Raw genomic sequence first — 19,891 nt, 5'->3', positions numbered from 1 at the left:
TGTTGAATGATTTAGTGAACACTACTCATACCTTATTATCATGGGTTTCTCTGTTACAATCCGATTTCTCTGTTGCAGTTGCCCTGCAGGTGGTTTCTTTTTTTATTTGGAAATACCCCACTAAAGTTCTTGTAGGGTCATTTGTTGCTATTGAAAATAGACGGATCTGCAAATTTAGTCTTTTTGAGCTTTCTCTACTGCCAGGCCACACAGTAAGTGCCTTTGGTCAGACCAGAATTACTCCTTGTGTTGTACACCGCTCCTTACAGTAGGAGGTGTACACCCCTGAGCAGGAGCCCTCTTGAGCAGGCAGGAAGGAAATTTACTCAGAGAAGCAGCCCCCTGGATTATATATTCCTTTCTAGGTGCCAAGGAGATGTCTGTCTTTGAGGGATATAAAAACAGTTAGATAACACTTCCTTTGGGGACTGCTGTGTTTCAAAATGCATGCAATACCATCAATGCTATATTCATGCATAATTAATAGTATATCGCAATAGCACTTCCTCTGAACCATAGGCTGTGAGCTTTCATCCTTTATGTGCACTAGGATCTTGGTTTTGCTGCTGAGCTCATGGATGGGCAAATTTCCTAGCACCTGGGAACGTAGGCAACCTTCCAGCAGCTGAAACGCTGATTTTTAAATATTTCACTCATGCTGTTTTAAAATCTACAGAAACTCCCATTGTTCTCCATTCTGCCTCTGTCTCCTTTGGTATATGACTAGAAATCACTTGATGTTTGGGCATCTAAGCAAAATAAACTTTGTGCCTTTATTCCACCTAGTTTGCTGTATGCCATCCCCTGCCTGTAGTCTCTGCTTTACCTACCTACTGAAAGCAAATACAGACTTTTTCTGTGATTGATGCAGCTGGTTTACTACAAAGATTGATGCTTAGTGTTGTACAACACTGCATCAAAGAAACAATTACATTCTGTCTTAATTTTTTTGATGCAGGTGCCTAAATTGAGAAGCCATAAAGAACTGTATAAAACCATGTATTAAAAATTGAGTTCTTCAGTGTACAAGGGAAAATGCAGCAAACCTGAAATCTTTCATCACACAAGAGAATTTAAGAGGTAATGAGAGGCAGAGATCCACCGATATGACAGAGATCCACCAATATGCTGATAAGCTAAAAAGCCTTTAACATTTTTACTTATTCTTGGCTCTTCCTTTATGCATATGTGCACATTTCCTCTATACCTGCTGTACATACCCATTGCCTTCAGGCTGATACCTTAATGCTGTCTGCTTTTCAAAGGCCAAGGGGATGTGTACTGCTCCTATCCATCTGCAAATCTGTTGGAATTTAGTCACAGATTTCCACAGAACAAAAACTTGTGTTCTGAGAGAGGGATGGCAAAGGATGTGGTGCCCATACTTGAACAGATGTCATTAGGTAGGTGATGCTTTCGGGGGTCTGACTGGGTGTGTTCAAAACGGGAATAGCTAGATGTGTGCTTACTTTTTAGAAAAGAACTGTGGCCATTTCATCTAGAAAGTAATGTGGAACTGTGGCTAGTTTCTTCAGTGATACTGACTGTTGCGTTTATTTAAAAAAAACAATAAAAAAAAGGAACCTAGCTAAACTTCTACACCTCATGCTTTAACAATCTGGATTAAACACAAAGAAATATAATGGACAGTATTCCCCTAATGCCACCTCTTCAGCCCCTGCTATAGATTGGTACGTCTGTTACACACACACTGCAATTCCTATGTGGTGTATTTTTAAGCACTGATGTCAGGTTGCTATCGTTGCATATAAATATACCAGGGTATGTTGACAGAGTTTAGGAGTAAAGGAGGCAAGAGGAGTTTCAGAAATGTGTATTGAAATTGTGTTCTGTAACATACATATTTTTCTGTTTTGCTTGTGAAGAAAATAATTTTAGATTAAGACTATACTCAATTTTCAGATCGATGAATAAAAAGAAGAAAGAAATACAGGAAACAAAAAAAAGGTAAAATATACTTAATTTTGGCCGTTGTCTGTTTTGACCATCTGTCTGTTCCCTCCAGCCACTTTGCTGCGCTCATCAGCTGGATGTTTATATTTTCACAAAGCATGGAGTAACACCACTGTAGCATTTTTTGATTTCAGGTGTAAGGATATCTCCTGTAATGGCCAGCCCCCAAACCAGTAAGAGTTTAATAGAGCAGGGTCCATCAAAGTTACGGCCTCGGATACAGGAGATCTTTCCTTTCTGGAAGGGTTGACAGGGGTAAAGCAGCAGCTTTCTCCCCTGGGACCATGGGTTATAGTGCTGTTGCACCCTGCACTAGAGGAATTTGCCTTTCTTTCTTTCTCTTCAGTCTCCAGGGTGTTTTTCTGACTCTTCTCAGAGGCCCATCCTTACAGTTTGCAAGTCACCTGCGAGTCACAGGTTGCCTCCACAGGAGTATAATAAAACCAAAGCAAAAATGCACAGATTTTGCAAATGGGTTCTGAAACCTCACACTTCCTTCAGACATCTCAGGAGAAGTGACAGATCAGACAGCAGCAAGAGCCTAAGGCCTAGTCCCTGTGTAGACAGTTTAAATTTACCGATAATAGGATTTTCTCCCCTCGTTACCTTCAGTCCCCCTCTAAGTACACCAGAAGCCTCTGTATAGAATCCACTGTCCTACTCTGTAAAAGTCTGGTGGGAAATGACTCATAAGAGGTGGCTTTTTCTGACTTTCTTGTCAGGTCTATCATGCATTTCTTGATCAGCCCTGTCCAGCCCCAGCAATTGCTGTTTGAGTTGCCATCTCACCTGATGCAGCAGGCTCTCTTGGTTTGGCTAACTGTGTCCAAAAGTGCTTCCATCTGAACAGAGGATCTTCCAGGCGGAAAGTATAAGCCCCCAGCAACAGGGGGGCTTTCTCCCAGCCTTGCCTACTTGTTTTAAGTTGATGTGAAAGCTGCAGAGCCAGCATGAAGGCACAAACTTGGCTCCAGAAACAGAGTAGAGGTTACCTTCTGAAATAGGTACGTACAGAGTTTGAAATTGCTGAAAGAATTCAAAATTTGTCATGTCATATATGCAGTCACTGACCGTAAAGAGGAGCGGGCCAGGCAGACCTGAAATAAGGTATCGGTCTGTCTCGCCATGCAATACCCAGCCATCACCAGGCAGAAGGCTGGCTCAGCCCCACTGGAGAGGAGCTGAGAATGTATACTGTCTGCGTGATTCCTCTTCGGTAAACCCTTCATGCTACTGAATGCAATGGGGAATTATTACCTGCATATAAAAATTCCAAATGTACAAAACATGTAAACCTTTAAGTACATTAAACCAAAGACCTACTCAGCATTTTCCCCTTTGCCATGCACTGCAGTCTGGGGGGCAAGAATATTCACCAGTTCTGTGTTTCTCCATTGAAGCAGGCATTGACCATGCCTCCATTTCACATTACATTTTCAACGTCATTATGGCAACCAAATGTGTTAATAATAACATGTTTATATTTGATACTGTTACATAAACATATATGCTTTCTCTAGAGTGCTTCCTTTAGTATAACCTGTCTGATTCTCCTGGATGGTTTCAAAGCTATCTCATACTGGGGAGGTTTGCAGTGAGCAGATCATGTGTTGCACTTACGCCTCTTTCTCGCCACTGCTTTCCAAGAGATTTACAGATAATTTTGAATTGGTGCTCCAACCTCTCTTTGAGGCAAATGCATTATAAATGTCCTGGCCCTGCAGCTGCAGACAGGAGAGCTGAGAATCAAGGGGAGCCTTTGGCAGACTTAAGACTACAACTCAGACTTCCCATTACAAGTCTGGTGCCTTAATAAAGCAGGGAGAGTCTGTGTTTAATTATCCTCTTGTCTGGGAGTTGCCCTCCTGATTTTGGAAGAAGTTTTGACTTTTTACTGTTGATCTTCTTGTTACTAATTCTTTTGGTGTTTCCTACAAATCATGGGAATTAATAATTTTCTAGACCACAGTGTATTCCTAGGCAATTGCTCCAGTGTGCTCCATGAAGGTGTGTGGTTTCAGAGTTTTGAAATGCTCTGTAAGGAGGTGTACTACTGCTGCGAAGCCCCACGGCAGGGATCAAGGTACTCATTTCATGTTGAGGGTAGAAAGAAGGAGAAGAGATCACTCTGAAAAGGAGAAAAAAGTAATGAAAGGTGTCTGTGGCTTAAGCAGAGGGTGAACTTCACCAAATCAGAGCACAGAGCACACCCATCGTTCCAGTAAAGGGAATGCATTCTTAAGAGGTGAAGCATTTCAGCTTGGAAAATGAACAAGATGATAAGGGCTGCTGCCTTTTGATTAGTATTGACCTCTGGCAGGGGGATAACCTACATTTGAATAGATTTGCCAGCCACAGTTGGGGACTTTTCAGATGCTAATCCTTAGAAGAGCTATTTATTACTTTCAGCTCTGTATTTGCAGGAAAAATCTGTGGGAAATGAAGATCTGGAGCAAACTAAGCACTTCAAGGAAGTATGCTCCCTATACTTGAATGAATACATATATAGCATTTTTCTAAAGATCTCTTTTAATGTAGGCAAATTTTGCTCTTTTTTCACAGGTAAGCACTATATGAGCAGTGAGCTCAGGTGAGAACAAATCCTGCTTTCATGGACTATGTTGTTTTTTAAGCCAGGAAACTATTGCTAGTCAGAAGATTCTGTAAACCATTTTAAATACTCTAAATATGGTTATATACTTTGTAATTAATAAAGAGTAGGTAATTTTAAGCAGGATATAGGATTACAGAGATAAAATTATAGCTGGGAAAATGAAATAATTTATTTTGAGAAAACTGTGAAGATAAAAAGAAAAAAAAAAGATGTCCCTTATCAAAGCTTGGTTTTAGAACTTCTAATACAAAGATGATCTTGAAAGAACTATCACATCTACATAATCACAGAAGGAGGTAACTCATTTACTGATTTTTATTCCAAATATGAAAGATAAAACCCATATGGAAGTATTAATGCTCATGCTTGCATGATTTCCTGAATAATATGGATTGTGGAATTCAACCAGTATTAACCAGTATGTCTTTTACTATCACAGACTAGGGAGCTAACATGAGAAGAAATATAGTGTCATTAAAGATATGCTTTATAAGAAACCTATCAAAAAAAGTCAGACAGATTAAGTATTAAAAATGTATAATCATCTTCATCTGAAAAGCATGTGCCTGGCTCCCTCATTTGTCATTGTCCTTAATTAGGTAGGAAATAGGGCTCTTCAGTGAGTTCTGCACCAACGTCCACTCAACTTACAGCGTGATATTATGGAGCCAGAAGTATTTCAAATACATGTCTTAGTTCTTTTCTATCCTTATTATTCCTTGAAGTGACTTGTTTGAGTTGCGGCATGCTCTGTCATGAATAGTTTATCTGTGCAGTCATGAGTACTGTAGATGGAATTGGCCATATAAATAAACGCCACAGGACTGGGCTTGAAGTCAGGGAGATTCAGGCTAGTGCAGAGGTTTGCCCTGGAGAAGTCTTAGCGGCAGACTTTATGGTGACAATTTCTGGGAATGCTGCTTTCTTTCTTTTACATGCTGAAAGCCCTGTGCATGTTTGGAATATATTATAGCTAATTATGATTTGCAACATCAGAAATCTTTTGTGAAACAAATGTAATGTAATGGTTTAGCTTTTCTTATTTATTCTTTCATAACATACTGAACCTTTGCCTGGTTCCTAAAGGTCCATCAGACTCAGTGGAGCAGTACCACAATTCCCTTTTGGGATGTGCTGTTGCTCAGTAACCAGCAATCTGGGGCAAGACTCACTCTGGACTGGCATCACCAGTGGAGACCTTATACCCGACCTGCTCTTGCAGATCCTGAAGAGGAGGTCATGGGTTTTAGGCAACAAATTGTGAAAGTTATAGTGTCTTCACTGTGGTAGGGATGACAGTGTAGGCTTTAGGTCCCAAGAAGACTATGTGAAAGGATTTCTAAGGTTGCAGGGTAGGTAACCACTTTTTATTTCATTTCAGATGGAGGAATTCTGGACGACGTGAAGAGCACACTGGTTTTTCCCTAGTATGGCAAAGTGGAACTGAAGTTGCTCCAGGCGTAAGACTAGAGCTGCAGTCCTATTTATCATTTATTTTGTGACATTCATAAAGCTGCTCAGTATTTGGATGGTGTTATCATTAAATGCAGCTGATATTATTCTTCTTATACTTCCACTGTGTCAGTGTTACTGAGATAAAAACCCAAACCAGCCATTTAGAAAGAGTACCTTGGAGGTAGAAGGTCTTTCTTGTATCTCTTTCACTGGAGAAATAAAAGCCATGCAACTGAATTATTTTCAGACATCTGTACTGAGTGATGGACTTTCACCCTTTTGCTTGTGTTGAACTTAAATCTCAAATCAGTTTTCTTGACAATAAGCCTAAATGCTTGATTTCTGGAATTCAACCACACTGTTCCTATTTGTCCCTTTTGCACAATCCTCATCCTTCCCAGTTGGTTGCTTAGTCCATTCCAGAACTGTATTTCTCATTAGCTGTTGTTCAGTCAAACCGTGTGGTGTGTATGTGCATTCACACCACTCTTATTTCAGAAGAAAGATTAATTCCCCCAGAGGTTCTGTCTGGTTTTGTTTTGCTGTGTTGCTTTTCTAAAACAACGTTTCATCTTTACTGTCAGATTAAGGGGAGGAAACCTCAGATCACAATATGAATGGTGGGAAAGGACTTAAATCATTCAGGGGATGCGTTTGGGAGACAGGCATGTGAGCCTTATTACAGGAGAGAAAACGGTGAAAGACTGTACAATTTAAACTGTGTGTGGACTAACAGCTGCAGGAACCCTTCTCCCCAGCTCCCCCTGTGCAGCTCCATTTTTAATAGTGGCTGTGGGAGAAACAGGATCACAAGTCACTAACTCGCAAGTTGCTGGCTTTTTTTGTGGTTCTCTGCAATGACAGCAGGCTGGTCCCAGTGATCCAGAGGTCCTACTGTACTGGATTTTGTGGATGACTCCTGTAACTGTTCTGAGTTTCCCTGTCAAATGCTGGTGAAGACAAACTACAAGAAGCTTGGAAGCCTGTGTGGGCCATCAGTTCCTCTAATTTTTGCCATGAATCAGAGAAGTTGAAATTTGAAATGACATGACAACAAAGGGCACCCAGTGGTTGCACTGGTTGACAGTCTTAAATCTAAAAATGAGAGTATGACCTGTTGCTGATAATTGTTTTGTTGTTGATTATATTTGGTATGTTTTCTTCAGGCTGGGGAGAACTAGGAGAAGGAGGGGTTGGGTGTTTTGTTATCTAAATAAAAGATCCTGAGCCTTGTTAATGCACCTTAATTAGCACCTTCAGCACTTGTTTCCACCTTATACAGGAACTGATGAAACCTGTTGAACTGAATGCGAATCTTCCTGTAGACTTCAATAGGCAGCAGATGGACCCAAGATCTGTGCTGAGCTGACTTCCCCATGTCTTAACAAATGCAGTTCCACCTCCTCTTCCAAGGCTTTGCCTCACTCAGCTTCCTTACGCGCTGACCTCCCAGTGCGTACTGTTCTCCTTTCTAATCTATTTCAAGCAAGAGTTTATTTTCTTATCCACACATTAGAAAGATAACGCATGTTTGGCTAGAGCGCATATTTGCAGGCATCACTAAAAAGTAATTGCGCAAGGAGAAATTTTGGCTTGGCCAGCATGGTGACTAGCTCAGCTTACTTAGTAAGCAAGCTTGGTGGATGCACTCCTCCCTCCCCACCCTCCTCCTCCTCCCAGGGGCAGAGCTCAGGTTCCAAGTCTCACGCAGGGAAGCCAGCAAAGTTCAGCTGATCTCTGAAAGCAGAAAGTAAACCAACAAGGGGACTGTGAGTGCAGAAGGGTTAATAGGAATGCTGCACTTCTGCTCAGAGACGCTTCGGCCACTAATCAGGCTGTTTATATTTATAGCTTTCCCATTCATCCCTACAAAAAGCAGCCTCTGAAACCAGAGCCTGAGCATTGCTGTATGTTAGACAGACTGGGTGTAGTAGCTGATTGCTAACAGAAGAGACTCAAAGACTGCAGACTCACTTCTGCTACCTGTCCTAAGGCACATGCCTACACTTAGCAGATGCATAATAATTAGCGATGCTCTGGGCAGTGTTTGTGAGCCCTCTCCCTGCTCACAAGGGCCTTTAGTCTCGATTTGGGACTCATAGTCACAAGAGAACTGCAGGGTTGTGCTGGAGTGCCGCTTGCATACCAGACATTCCTTATCAGAAAAATGAAGAGGGGTGAGAGCTTTCTGGGTAGGGGGAAGAATGGGAGGGTTGTCATTTCCTTCAGTCCACTGGGGCCTGCCTACTGATTTAAATTGTAAATAATGTTACAAACCAGCTGTGGTGGTTGGTTCTTTCTTAGAAGAAGCATCTGATTTCTACTAATATATAGTAAAAAAAAAAAAAGAGGAAAAATTTACCAGTCTCTGCTAATTTAACATTAATCCCTTTTCATAACGTAATAGTTATATTAACTGCAGGTAGGTGATGTCAGTTCCCTTGGGACACTGTGATCTTACTTTTTTAAGGGCACAAAACTGTTTTCTTTCCCTTCCCTTTCCACTACCATAAAACTGTCTAGTAGCGTGTGTTTGGTAGGGTCAGAAGGACAGTTCCCTGCTATTGTGGCATCTAATACAATCAATTCGCTCTTAAAGTTAGCTAGGTTTAGTCCTCTGGTCTTCATTCTATTCATTCCTCTGGGGGTAGAAGTCAGCTCATTTCCAGCCTGAGTGTGTTTCAAGACAGAATCATGGAAGGTTTGAGGTTGGCAGGGACCTCTGGAGGTCATCTGGTCCACCCCCCTGACGTGGGCTCCACAGGACCATGCCCAGACAGCTTTTGAGGATCCCCAAGGATGGAGCCTCCACCACCTCTCTGGCAACCTGTACCAGTGCTCAGTCACCCACAGTGAAAACGTGTTGCCTGATGTTCAGGGGGAATTTCGGCTTGTGCCCACTGCCTCTGGTCCTGTCACTGGGCACCACTGAAAAGAGCCTGGCTCTGCCCTCTTTGCCCCCTCCCTTCAGGTATTTATACACATTGATAAGATCTCCCCCCTCGAGCCTTCTCTTCTCCAGGTGGGACAGCCCCAGCTCTCTCAGTCTTTCCTCACAGGAGAGATGTGCCCATCCCTTAATCATCTTTGTGGCCCTTCACTGGTCTCACTCCAGTAAGCCCATGTCTTTCTTCTACTGGGGAGCCCAGAACGGGACCCAGCGCTCCAGATGGGGCTCACTGGTGCTTAGTAGGGGTGAAGGATCACCTCCTTTGACCTGCTGGCAGCTTTCTTTCTAAGGCAGCCCACAATAAAAGAGCTGCATGAAAAGACAGTTTACACCCATTTGTTCTTGTGCTAATGTTTTCCTTGAACTTGAGTAGCACCATGCTTTTAACTGGCCTGAAAGGAAGCATAAACAACCATATCCCCCCTCAGTCTTCATTTTGCTAGACTAAACAAACCGAACATCTCTAGTCTGCCGGTTTGATAATATTCACCACTCTCCAGTCCTCCCAGAAACAGTTTTCTGGGTCTGTTCCAGTTTGAACTCCTCTTCCCTAAATGCTGTACTGCGTTTTCCAGGTGAAGTCTCAGCAATGCTTTCTATGATGTGATCCATACCTCCTCACTGAAGTGACAACAGCCCCAACTACACCTGTTTTTGTTAGGGTATCACTTGGTTGTGAACCCAGGCTGAATACCCACAGCCCTGCTCTCCCCAGTATAAACACATTTAGGAAGGCACTTGAGTCGGGGGTGTGGTGTTTCCTGAGGTGAAAAAGGGATGACATACAGATAATTAACATCAATAGCAACAAAAATGTAAATAAACTTGCCAGTTTATAATTTCTTTCCCTGACAGCTAAGGAATGTGAGCTACATAACACACAACAAGCTGTTGGAGGAGGACAGAACTGTTGCCTGTATCTGAGGGTACAACTGCAGGGGTGTCACATTCCCTGCCATAAACCAAATCCCTCCTGAGATGACAAAAAGGTTCACTTTGGATTCAGTAAAACATTCAGTCAGACTTCCAGAGTATAGGGAAATGTATCTGAGCAATATAAAGGATTATTCTTGCTACTGTTTCCCCCCTTTTTTTTTGCTTCCCACCAGTTTCTTGGCTATAGCTGCATTAGTCTGCTTCTAAGCTGATTTATTTCTATTAATATGAGTTTTCATCTGTAGGTAGCAATGACCATTAAAGTTCCCACAGTAATTTGACACTTTCTTCCTGCTGAGTGACAGGAGATGGGGAACAGAGCTCCCTGCCTCAGGTTCTTCAGTGAGCGGAATGAAGGGATTATCCTCTGCAGAATGGTCATCCAGTTAAAAGTAGCTAAAATTGAGCAGCTCCTCTCACAGACTGGGTTAGTCTCAGCCACTGTGCTCAATATTGGGCTGCAGTTTCTAGAAGACAATTGCAATTTTGTATCAGAGGCAGGGAGAAAACGTGGGATCTGATCAGTGAAATTGCATTTGGGTTCCCCCCCCCGCCCCCTCCACCACAGCAAGGAACGTTTCAGCTTGATGGAGATGCCATCGTGTGGGGATGTTGGCAGTAATTGTTCACCTCTGAGCCCAGAGCAGATTTACTCTCAGGCACCCAGGGTGGATCCTAGCAGAGCTGAGGACCCCATCCAGGTAAAGCCAAAGAGATCATTCAAAACACGTAAGTTAGCCTGCAAGAACAGATTTAGTCTATCCACCACTGAAACAGCCTGTAAGCCAACTGCTCAGAGCTGGGGTAGGTTTAAACTGCCGTGCCTGCAACACACCATGCAGGAATCCTGAAGAAACATTATCCTGCCTGAGCAATGCTGCTCAAAGCTACATGAGGCAGCTGGCAGCTATGAGCAGTGTTGCTCAGGCAGGATAATATTTAGGTGCATACATTCTGTATTTATTCCTAACGCTGACAATTAAAACTACTTTTCTTTCTGAATGTCAGAAAAAGAGCAGCGTTGCTCAGGCAGGATAATGTTTAGGTGCATATATTCTGCATTTATTCTGAACGCTGGCAATTAAAACTACTTATTTCCTTTCTGAGTGTTCAGAAGAGCATTTGTCACCACAGCCCCTTTCTGGGCCCAGAGTGTTGCCATAAATATGCTGGACATAAAGGATGATTTTCATGCCTCCAGCACAGCTTTAGAGACAGTCAAAACAGATCTTCGATAAGACAGAGGTGGCAAACATCCAGTCTGACTAACATCCAGCTTGAATTTGGAGCAAAAAGGAAATGGAAAAGCAGCCTGAAGAGTGCCCTTAGCTAAGCCATGGGGTAAAGCCCTGCTCTCATGGACTCTGTTATAAATCCAATGTACCTGTCCAGTGGGGTCACTCGAAAAGCCTAGTGATGGCTGTGAGACAGAAATTTGGTTCCCAGTGTATAATCAGGCAGGCGCTTGCTTCCCTAGGTGCTCTCTCAATGCATTTTATTCAGTGAAAAATGCAAGTTTGTGTGCATTTGTGTCCTGTCACAAATATTAATTAATATTTTAACCCACCCCTCCAATATGAAATATTTTTCCCTTCTAGAATGTCCAGACCTCCTTCCTACATGCTAAATGCCACTTTAAAAAAGCCAAATTATTATCCATTCTTCTTTTTCACTAACACCACTGGAAGATTTATCAATTCTTTTGTTAGAGCTATGATTTCTTCCTACACTTTTTTGTAATCTAAGGATATACATATTAGATTATTAACCTTAAAACTATCTGTTGGTTTCATTATACAGCATGTGTTGATTTTACCTCTTTCTTTCAGACTGGATGATGCTGTAATGTGTTTGGGTTAAAAATAAAGTTTTGTTTCCTCTGTTAATTCTAATTTTTAAAAATGCTCAGTAAAAAATTGGAAACCCAAAGAAAACTTTAATTTTGGTCAATCTTATAAAATATGTGCCTAGGGTTAGACTTAGTAGTAAAAACTTTCACTGTAAGCATCTTTTGAACTTCAGGTGCTGTAAAATTAAACATTTTGTCTTTCTTTTGACACTTTCAACACCAAAAAAACCCCAGTGCTTTGCTTCCCATGCTGTCACTGCTGCCAGCTCCTCCTCTTCTCTGGCTCCTGTGACATGAGATGAAGTTAAGATGTGCTGGTGACAGCGTGCACCAGTCAGGCACAGCAGGATAGGCACTGGGGACACTGCTGACAAGATGGATATTCTTGGCAGGCACGGTGACATTTCTGCCTGCCCTTTGCTGAAGAAAGGAGGTCAGTGGATTGCTCTGCCCTACCGGCAGGGCTTCAGGCATCAACTCTGGGTGCACAGCATCGCTCCCCTGTTTCCATGTCATGAATCAGAGCAATTGATCCTTCTGCTCGGAATATATGGGAAGACATGGGCATGCCTTCATATCAAATCACATTATCTATGTTATGCCTTGGGAAGATGAGGAGCAGTTGGAACTTCCCACCTGACTAAGGAGAGAGATTTTCTTTGCGCTCTGCTGAACTGTGGATGGATGGAAGGACAAGTGTATGGAAATGCTGAAAGGGAAGAAACAAAAATGAAACAGATGGAAAGCAAGAGAAAAAGATTTGATCCTGGCCCTAGTAAAGCTGCAAAATTCCTGTTGACTGCAGTGGTGCAGAACCACAACAAAATAGGGGGTGGAGGAAAGCAAGGAGAGGAAAAGGAAATTAGGGAAGGATGGCTTCAGATTATTTTGTCCCCGTGTTCCCATCCCCATTCCCTTTGCTCACCATCAGTCGCCACTTTCTCCAGCTCTCATCTTTTCTCATTGCTGACGCAGTAAGCTGTCATTTCTCATCTGGTATCTCCTATCCATCGATCAGCATGTCTGGGATAGCTGGCAGCTAATTCTGAAGGGTGAACAACCCATCAGTATCCCTCCACAGTTCCCACAGGGCACGTAAAATGATCAAGCTAACAAATGCTGACAGGTGAGAGGCATTCATTCACAGTTACTACCAGTAGTGAAGACAGAGATGTAAAGGGTTCCATATGGTATCTGTGTTCAATGGGGAGATACAATGCCAGAAGAGAAGCATCTCATTGGCCTGAATTGCACTCACTTCCCACAGTCCTTCACAGGCTGCTCTTTGGGCTACCTAACAATCTGATGGGGCTTCTATAATGTAACTAACTCTTCCTATTCTGCCATAATGCCAAAGGTTTAGGGGAGACCAGAAATATGTTCTGCTACACGCATGCTGCCTAACAGGTGTTGTCAGGTCATGGTACAGGTGTTGCCAAAAGCCCTTCCTCAAGAGGACAGAAAATCTTGGTGGAACCAGCACCTCATTCTTGGCAGTTGTTTCTCAGGGCACATTGATAGGAATGAAAGAGGAAAAATTCTTTTCCCAGTTACCTAACACTAGAAAAAAATCAGGATTTCACAAGAAGAGAACAGCTACAGTCTGTATTAGAACAAACTAGGTCACATCTCCTTTTTCAAATGCCTTTGTGTGGCTGGCTTTCTGTACCTGCAAATAGTAGAATATAATTCACAAGCCTATTCCAGACATTAGTGAAATTTTTTCCCAAGACTCTTCCCACAGCCAAAATCATAGTCAATCTCATAAAGACTCCCTTGAGTTTCTCTTCAGCTAATGTCTTTGTTTTTATTTAATCTTGCAATGATGTAGTTTTTCCACTAAGAGGTGGAAAATTGAGATGGAAGGGAATATTTTTCCTTCCATCTGTTGGCTGTCTTCTCTTTCCCAACAGTGTCCAAGTTTCACTGAACAACTCCCTTCTGCACAGCCATTTCAGACTTCACGCCTTATCTTGAGCCAGAGCTTACTTTGATCTGGGTTCTTACAGTCTATAGTCATAAGTAGGATGTCTCATTTCAACATCGTTCCTTTTCTTTACTTGTTGAGCCACATGCTTACGATGCATTTCATAACGAACTTCATTCCTTATGCCTGCTTCCACAGGCAAGAAATCCACGTGCACCAGCTTCTGCTGCCGACGTTCTCCAGATGCCTAGCTCTATTTGGTAACATTTCTCTTTCACTGCACTAAGTGCGTCTCTCATTTCCTTTCAGCACTTCTGCAAGCCATGGCCATTCGGGGCAGCCGAGCCTCCTCCAGAGGTGTTCCTCTCCGTCACTTTGCTGATGTGCTGGCAGCTGAGTGTGTGTGTGTTGGGTTGACCTAAGTGCCATTCGTTTTCACCTCTGTTTGAAAAGGTCTGTTCTTTCTCAGTGCAGCTATCTATTCATCATTTGTTGTTTAGCCCATTCTCCCTGCAGTGGTTTAGCCCCAGAGTAGACAGAATAATCCCATTTGGGTTTGAGCCTGTCTTTTCTGTAAAGAAAATGTTATAGACGTTGTTTTGCAGTGGGATTCCTGCCAGTTAGCTGCATCGATGACAAGGATTGATTCTTTGGAAGGTGTTTTACTGAAGCTAAGGAACGCTTCCGTGGAAAACCCAAAGTTTTAACTGGACACTTCAAAAAAAAAGAAGACTATCTTGAGCTTGTAAGCCTACTGCAGTTATAACTAAAGATCCTGTCTTGTCCAGTGGAAGCTCAGCCATCCTTGGGGCTCGTGATTTCTGGAGCAGTGCACTGCTCTTTGTAACGCTTTTCACTGATGTTGAGCTCGCTGCTGGCAGATGGACAAACCTCCGTCCTGTGGTGGACCGGCACTTGCCAGTGGTGGCCTGTCACCGCCTGGAGACACAACAGGGCATGAGGGGCCTCAGGGCTGGGCAGGCAGCCCCTTGCCAAGGTGACGCACTGGCTGGGCCCGGGCAGGCCTCGCTCCGTCACCTCGAGGTGTAGCACCACTTCCAGGCCAGGCAGGTCATTATTTTCTAATAGAGCATTACGCATTACACATATTTTTGTCAAAAAAGAAAAAAATACCCTAGCACCACGACGTTTCGTTGTGGGCAGTTTATGGGCTTTTCTTTATGGCCCTTCCTTGCCACAAGGGAACTAGGTCGGACAAGCTGGTGGCTTTGCCTCGCACAAACTACGAGGGCAGCCCAGAGGAGGCGGGCGGCCCCTCAGCAGCCCCGCTCCCGCCCAGGGTCGGGCAGGCAGCGCCGGGGCGAAGCGCACGGCCGGGCTTCCCCCGCCCTCTCTGCGCATGCGCGGCCGCCAGCGCCACCTTCCCGCCCGCGTCGCCACTGCAAGGAGCGGCCCCTCGCGCGTGCTCACTCGGAGGAAGCGGCTGGCCGAGGTGGGAGGGGGGTTCCCCCTCCCCGTACCGAAGGCGCTCGGGTGTTTCCGTTCCTTTCCGGCACCGTGGCCTTTCCCCGCCTCTCGCCGCTTGCCTGGGCGCCGCAATCCCGGCGGCGCGGCAGGAGGAGGCGGAAGATGGCGGTTGGGATTGGCGGGGAGGCGGCGGCAGCAGCTGCAGTAGCAGCAGCGGTTATGCAAACGAGGCCGTCGGCAGCCAGCGTCAGAGCCGGTGTGGATCGCGGCTGAGCAAGGCGGCTGGGGCTGCGCCACCACCGCCCTCCCCGGCGCCGGACCCTCCTCCTCTCCCTCCCTCCCTCCCTCCTTCCCTCCCTCCCTCGCCGCCTCTCGCCATCCCCGCCTGCCCCGGCCCCCCGCCCTCGCCCCGGCCCGGCATGGACGCTGGCGCTCCGCCGTGTCGCTGTGCGCGGCGCTGCGAGGCCGTGAGCCGCCGCTGCCGCTGAGCGGGGCCGCCCGCCGCTCCCGGGAAGGGGGGGAAGATGTCGGACACCAAGGTGAAAGTTGCCGTCAGGGTCCGGCCGATGAACAGGAGAGGTAACCGGCGGGCGGCGCCGGGCGAGGGGGCGGCGGGGTGGGGGCGCGGAGGCTGAGGGGGGGCGTGTGTGTCTGTGGGGAGGGGGCGGCACCGGTGCGCGCCTGAGGCTTCTCCCCGGGGCTGGCGGGAGGACGGGCCCCCTCAGGCACCCCTGGCTGCCTCGCACGGGCACGGCTGCCCCCGGCGAGGGGGAGCGGCCGGGGGGCGAGCTGCCCCGGCGTGTGAGGGGGAAGGCGGGGTGCGCTCGCCCTCTGAGCCCCCCGCCGTGTCGCCTTGCAGAGCTGGACCTGAATACCAAGTGCATCGTGGAGATGGAAGGCAACCAGACTGTGCTTCACCCTCCGCCTTCCAACACCAAGCAGGGAGAAAGGTAAAAACCCCAGCCGCCGTGCCCCAAGGGAAAACCCGGCCCCGGTTCCTCAGCCTCAGCCTCGCAGAGGCATCGCCTGCCTTTGTTCGGGGCGCGGCGGGGTCCTGGAGCGCTCCCTCCGTGCCTTCAGGTGCTGCGGGGGGGGGGCGGCGGGCGAGCGCCAGCCGGGGGTCCCTGCCCGGGGCTGCATCCCTGCGGGGTCAGGCGGCTTCCAGAGCGGGGTCGGGAGGGACCCGGCTTGGGATGTGGAGACAGACCAGCCCTGTTGGCCTCCCTGATTCTTCATTAACTTCTCAAAAAATAATCTGTTGATAAGGTGAGGAGACCTAAACTGCCTGTGCTCGCAGTTTTCAGAAATTTCCCTTCAGCACAGGCTGCAAATAAACTTGATGTAACCTGTGTGTGTCGCAGGGGGGAAGAAGCAGAATCTGAATTTTATGCTAGTGGTGGTATTTTTTTAAGTTTGTTTACTAGTTTTAATGTATTTGCATTTGAAAAGGCTGTAATTGCTAGATCCTTTATTAATTCAGTGTTGTTCTGTGAAGTAGCATATGAGAATTTGCTAAAATAATTTTGAAATCTGGCGTTTAGTTGTGATGCCCCAGTAAAGAATACCCTTGGAAATAATCCAAAATACCAATGCACTAGACTGTAAAAATAGATCAGAACAGGAAAAGATTTCTTTCCTTTGAGGGAGTGTGGGGAAAGACAGGGAGGTGCAAGTGGAATAGTGGCGTTGTATGCTTATTTGTTCAATTACCTGCGGACTGCTCAACTGAAGTTGATCTGTTAAATGTATTTAATGCCAAGGAGCATGAAATAATCTGCATGGTTATGGCATTTTTAATCTGAACATGTCCCTACCACTCGAAGTTTTACTAAGAACATTTTTGATTGGGTTCATAGTAGTTACAAAGAAACCACAGTTGTGAGAATACGTTTTTTTTTTTTTTTCAAAGGTGGTATGCCAGGCTTTTATAGTTTTCCAGCAGAAAAAGTTGAGACCTTTTCTATTTTTACACATCAAAGATGCGAAGGTGCTTCTCACAGTAATCCACATACTGGAATATAGCTGCAATTGCACCAGTTTAACTTAAATCCCACTTGTATTTTCTTCAGAACCATTGTTGTGGCTGATGTGCTGGCCTGGGTCTTTAAAGATCTGTGCTTGTTTCCTGCCCCTTCAACAGATTTTTTTTTTTTGTGTGTGTGATCTTCCAGAAGTCATGCTGTCTCTGTGGGTCTTAGCATCCCATCTGTAAAATGGAAATCTTGTTTTTCTTGAGACTATTCTATTTTAGAAAGCATGGGGGTTTTTTTCCTCCTGTTTAATGAAGCATTTATATGCCCTTCATCACACCACTGCTATAATAAGAATTAACTCTTTAAAGTGAGTGGATTTGACAGGTATAAAACATGGAATACAAATTGAGTTTACAAAGCAAGAACAGAAGATTTTAAAGCCATTATTTCAATAGACTGAAGAGTCTAAGGGCCAGATGGTTTAATAAAGAGCCTGTAACTTGTGAATTTTGCTTGTTGTGCACGTTGTCCTGCAGGTTTCAGTGAGACTGTGCAGTAATTATCTGTCTTTTGAGAGCTTGTGTGGGTCGTGTTTATTGGGCTTTAACACCTGTAATATAAATTCACTTACTTGGTTGGAATTGGCTTATGGTTCTGCACCAAGGGCCTTACGGGTGAGCTGTGATGCTTGTGTGCAGCCTTGCCATCAACAGCTGTGTTGGCAAGTGATAGTTGTCCTGCTTGCAGCCCAGTGTGAGGCTGCAATTTGGCTGGCTGTCACAAGTGTAATTTGTGTCTGAAACAACTCCTTGATGTGTTATTGGAAATAACAGTCAGAAATACTGATCAGAAGTAACTCTTGCTAGTGCAGACATATAGTTTGGATACCTGCTTAATGCAGGTGTTGTATGTAACCTGTTGAGATGCCTGATGGACTTTCTAGTGCCTTGTGAGGATCCTTACATTTTCTTCACTGCTAAACTGTTCATTTCTATTTTTTTACTCAAGATAAATAGTGTAATTTCTCATGATGAAAAATAAATTCTGTTCTTCTATGTGTACCCACCATAAAATGTCTGTATAAACTGGCTCTGAACTGCTGAGTAGTTGCTGCTTGTACTTGGATCAATGCCTTGGCAGGGCTAGAGATGTCAAATGGATTTTTGGTTTTCTTTGTGTAGCTTGTTTTTATATAGCTCAACTGGATTTTTCTTTCAGAGCAACCATGTCATTGCAGAAATGATTTCACTTGTTAGGGTGATTAATTGGTCTTTCTCTACTATATACATTATTTTAATATTCTGTTTAGTCTTATCTTCCCCTTTTTACTTTTTATCTTTTTATATGGAAATTTCCTTTTTCTAGCTGAATGGAAGTACAAGTTTGTACTGCGCTTTGGAATAAGAATAAGTAGCCTTCTAAAGCAAATTTGGTTTCCAGGGCTGCTTTTCTTAATTCAGTTGAAGCCAAGAGACTATAGGGTGTGGGGGAATAGAATTCAGGACCACGCTCTTTATTTGCATTGTTCTCTCAGTTATAACTTTGAAGATACTGACAGAATTTTTAAAGTAAAATTTAATACCTCTTTAATTATTATAACATTATAGAATTTGTTCTGGGAAGGATATCCCAAGTTAGGAAAAAAAAAATACTAGCTTTGCCTATGCTGTAAGGAGTCCTTGAATTAAATCTGAGTTCAGATGCGTGTTGGTCATCAGTCTTTAGGTTTTATTAAGGATAGCTCTGAACGATTTTAGATGGGCAAGTAAGGCTAGTTTTAAAAGTGGTGAAAAAAACCTAAAATCCCAGACAGTGCTGTCATTTGTCCAACTTTCACTATTGTATTAGAGGTAAAGCAGTTAAGTTCTAAATATAAATTAGAACCGGGTTCTGACTGCATCTTCTAACTGCTAGACCACACAGCATCTGCACCTTAACAAACACAGCTACAAAACAGCAATTGTTATTAAATACAAGTGTTCTGTCTTTTTATAAGCAATAGGCTTGCCGTTCCCACAGACACACGACTTCTGGCATTCTACACTAACGAGGGAGGAAAACCAGAAAATAGTAAAACTGAACAATCTGAGTCTGAAAGGCACAGGGAAATCTTTATTGACTGAAATAATAGGGGACAGAGTTCAGAAAGGAACAGTTTTCGTTAGCTGCTATCAGGTACAGTCTCTGGTGCTGGTCAAGTTTTTGCAAGTTGATTGTTGGACTTTATACCTTTAACCCTTGTTCTACTATTATTCGTAGCAGTAGTTTCCTTGATAGCTGCCCTAAGTGTGCTTGTGTGTTGTTTTAGTTGTCTGTCTCCTCCCCAAAACCAATAGAGATTTCCCTTTCTTCCCCAGAAGAATATCTTGTCTTTCTGTGAGCCCTCTAATTTTTTTCTGCTTTCACCTGGGAGTCTGAATTTCCTTTCTCAAAGTATACTCTTCCTGAAAAAAATTGTTCTAACTTGGTCTTTTAGGAATGGGTATTATGTTTCAGAGCCAATTGTCTACATCCTGCTGTCTTGCTATAAATGTTTTCATTTGGCTGTTGGCAATAAGGTGCAGTATTAAAATGTAATGATGAGATAATTACAGTATGGAGTTACAGTCTTTCAAAATATTTGAGTAATATTTTACAATGGAAATTTCACACCTCTCTCTACATCTATGAAAGATTTGATTTTGTGTTAGGGATGTTATTTTTTAGTAAGACAAATTAGATTTTTCTGGGATCCTTCTTTGCTTTTGATTGTTCAAATATGCTTTGCTGCAACCTGTCCTTTCAG

The 19,891-nt window shown here is 44.0% G+C and overlaps 1 protein-coding gene across 7 annotated transcripts in view; it reads left to right on the top strand.

Annotated features, from left to right (window-relative positions):
* Positions 1-15,544: 15,544 nt before the first annotated feature.
* Positions 15,545-19,891, top strand: part of KIF13A (kinesin family member 13A) — a 119,449-nt gene continuing 115,102 nt past the window's right edge. For 6 of the 7 annotated variants that reach the window (XM_037380092.1, XM_037380087.1, XM_037380086.1 and 3 more), the window contains exons 1-2: positions 15,545-15,712; positions 15,993-16,083. In XM_037380092.1, coding sequence (XP_037235989.1) covers positions 15,658-15,712; positions 15,993-16,083 — 146 coding nt within the window. In that variant the 5' untranslated portion in view covers positions 15,545-15,657. Of the gene's footprint in view, positions 15,713-15,992; positions 16,084-19,891 lie in introns of those variants that run through there. The other variant, XM_037380089.1, reaches the window with a different exon arrangement.

Source organism: Falco rusticolus, chromosome 3 (genome assembly GCF_015220075.1).
Source record: "Falco rusticolus isolate bFalRus1 chromosome 3, bFalRus1.pri, whole genome shotgun sequence".
In the NCBI taxonomy this organism is placed as follows: domain Eukaryota; kingdom Metazoa; phylum Chordata; class Aves; order Falconiformes; family Falconidae; genus Falco; species Falco rusticolus.
Note: the sequence above shows the minus strand (reverse complement) of the source record. Positions and strands in the feature narration are given on the sequence as shown.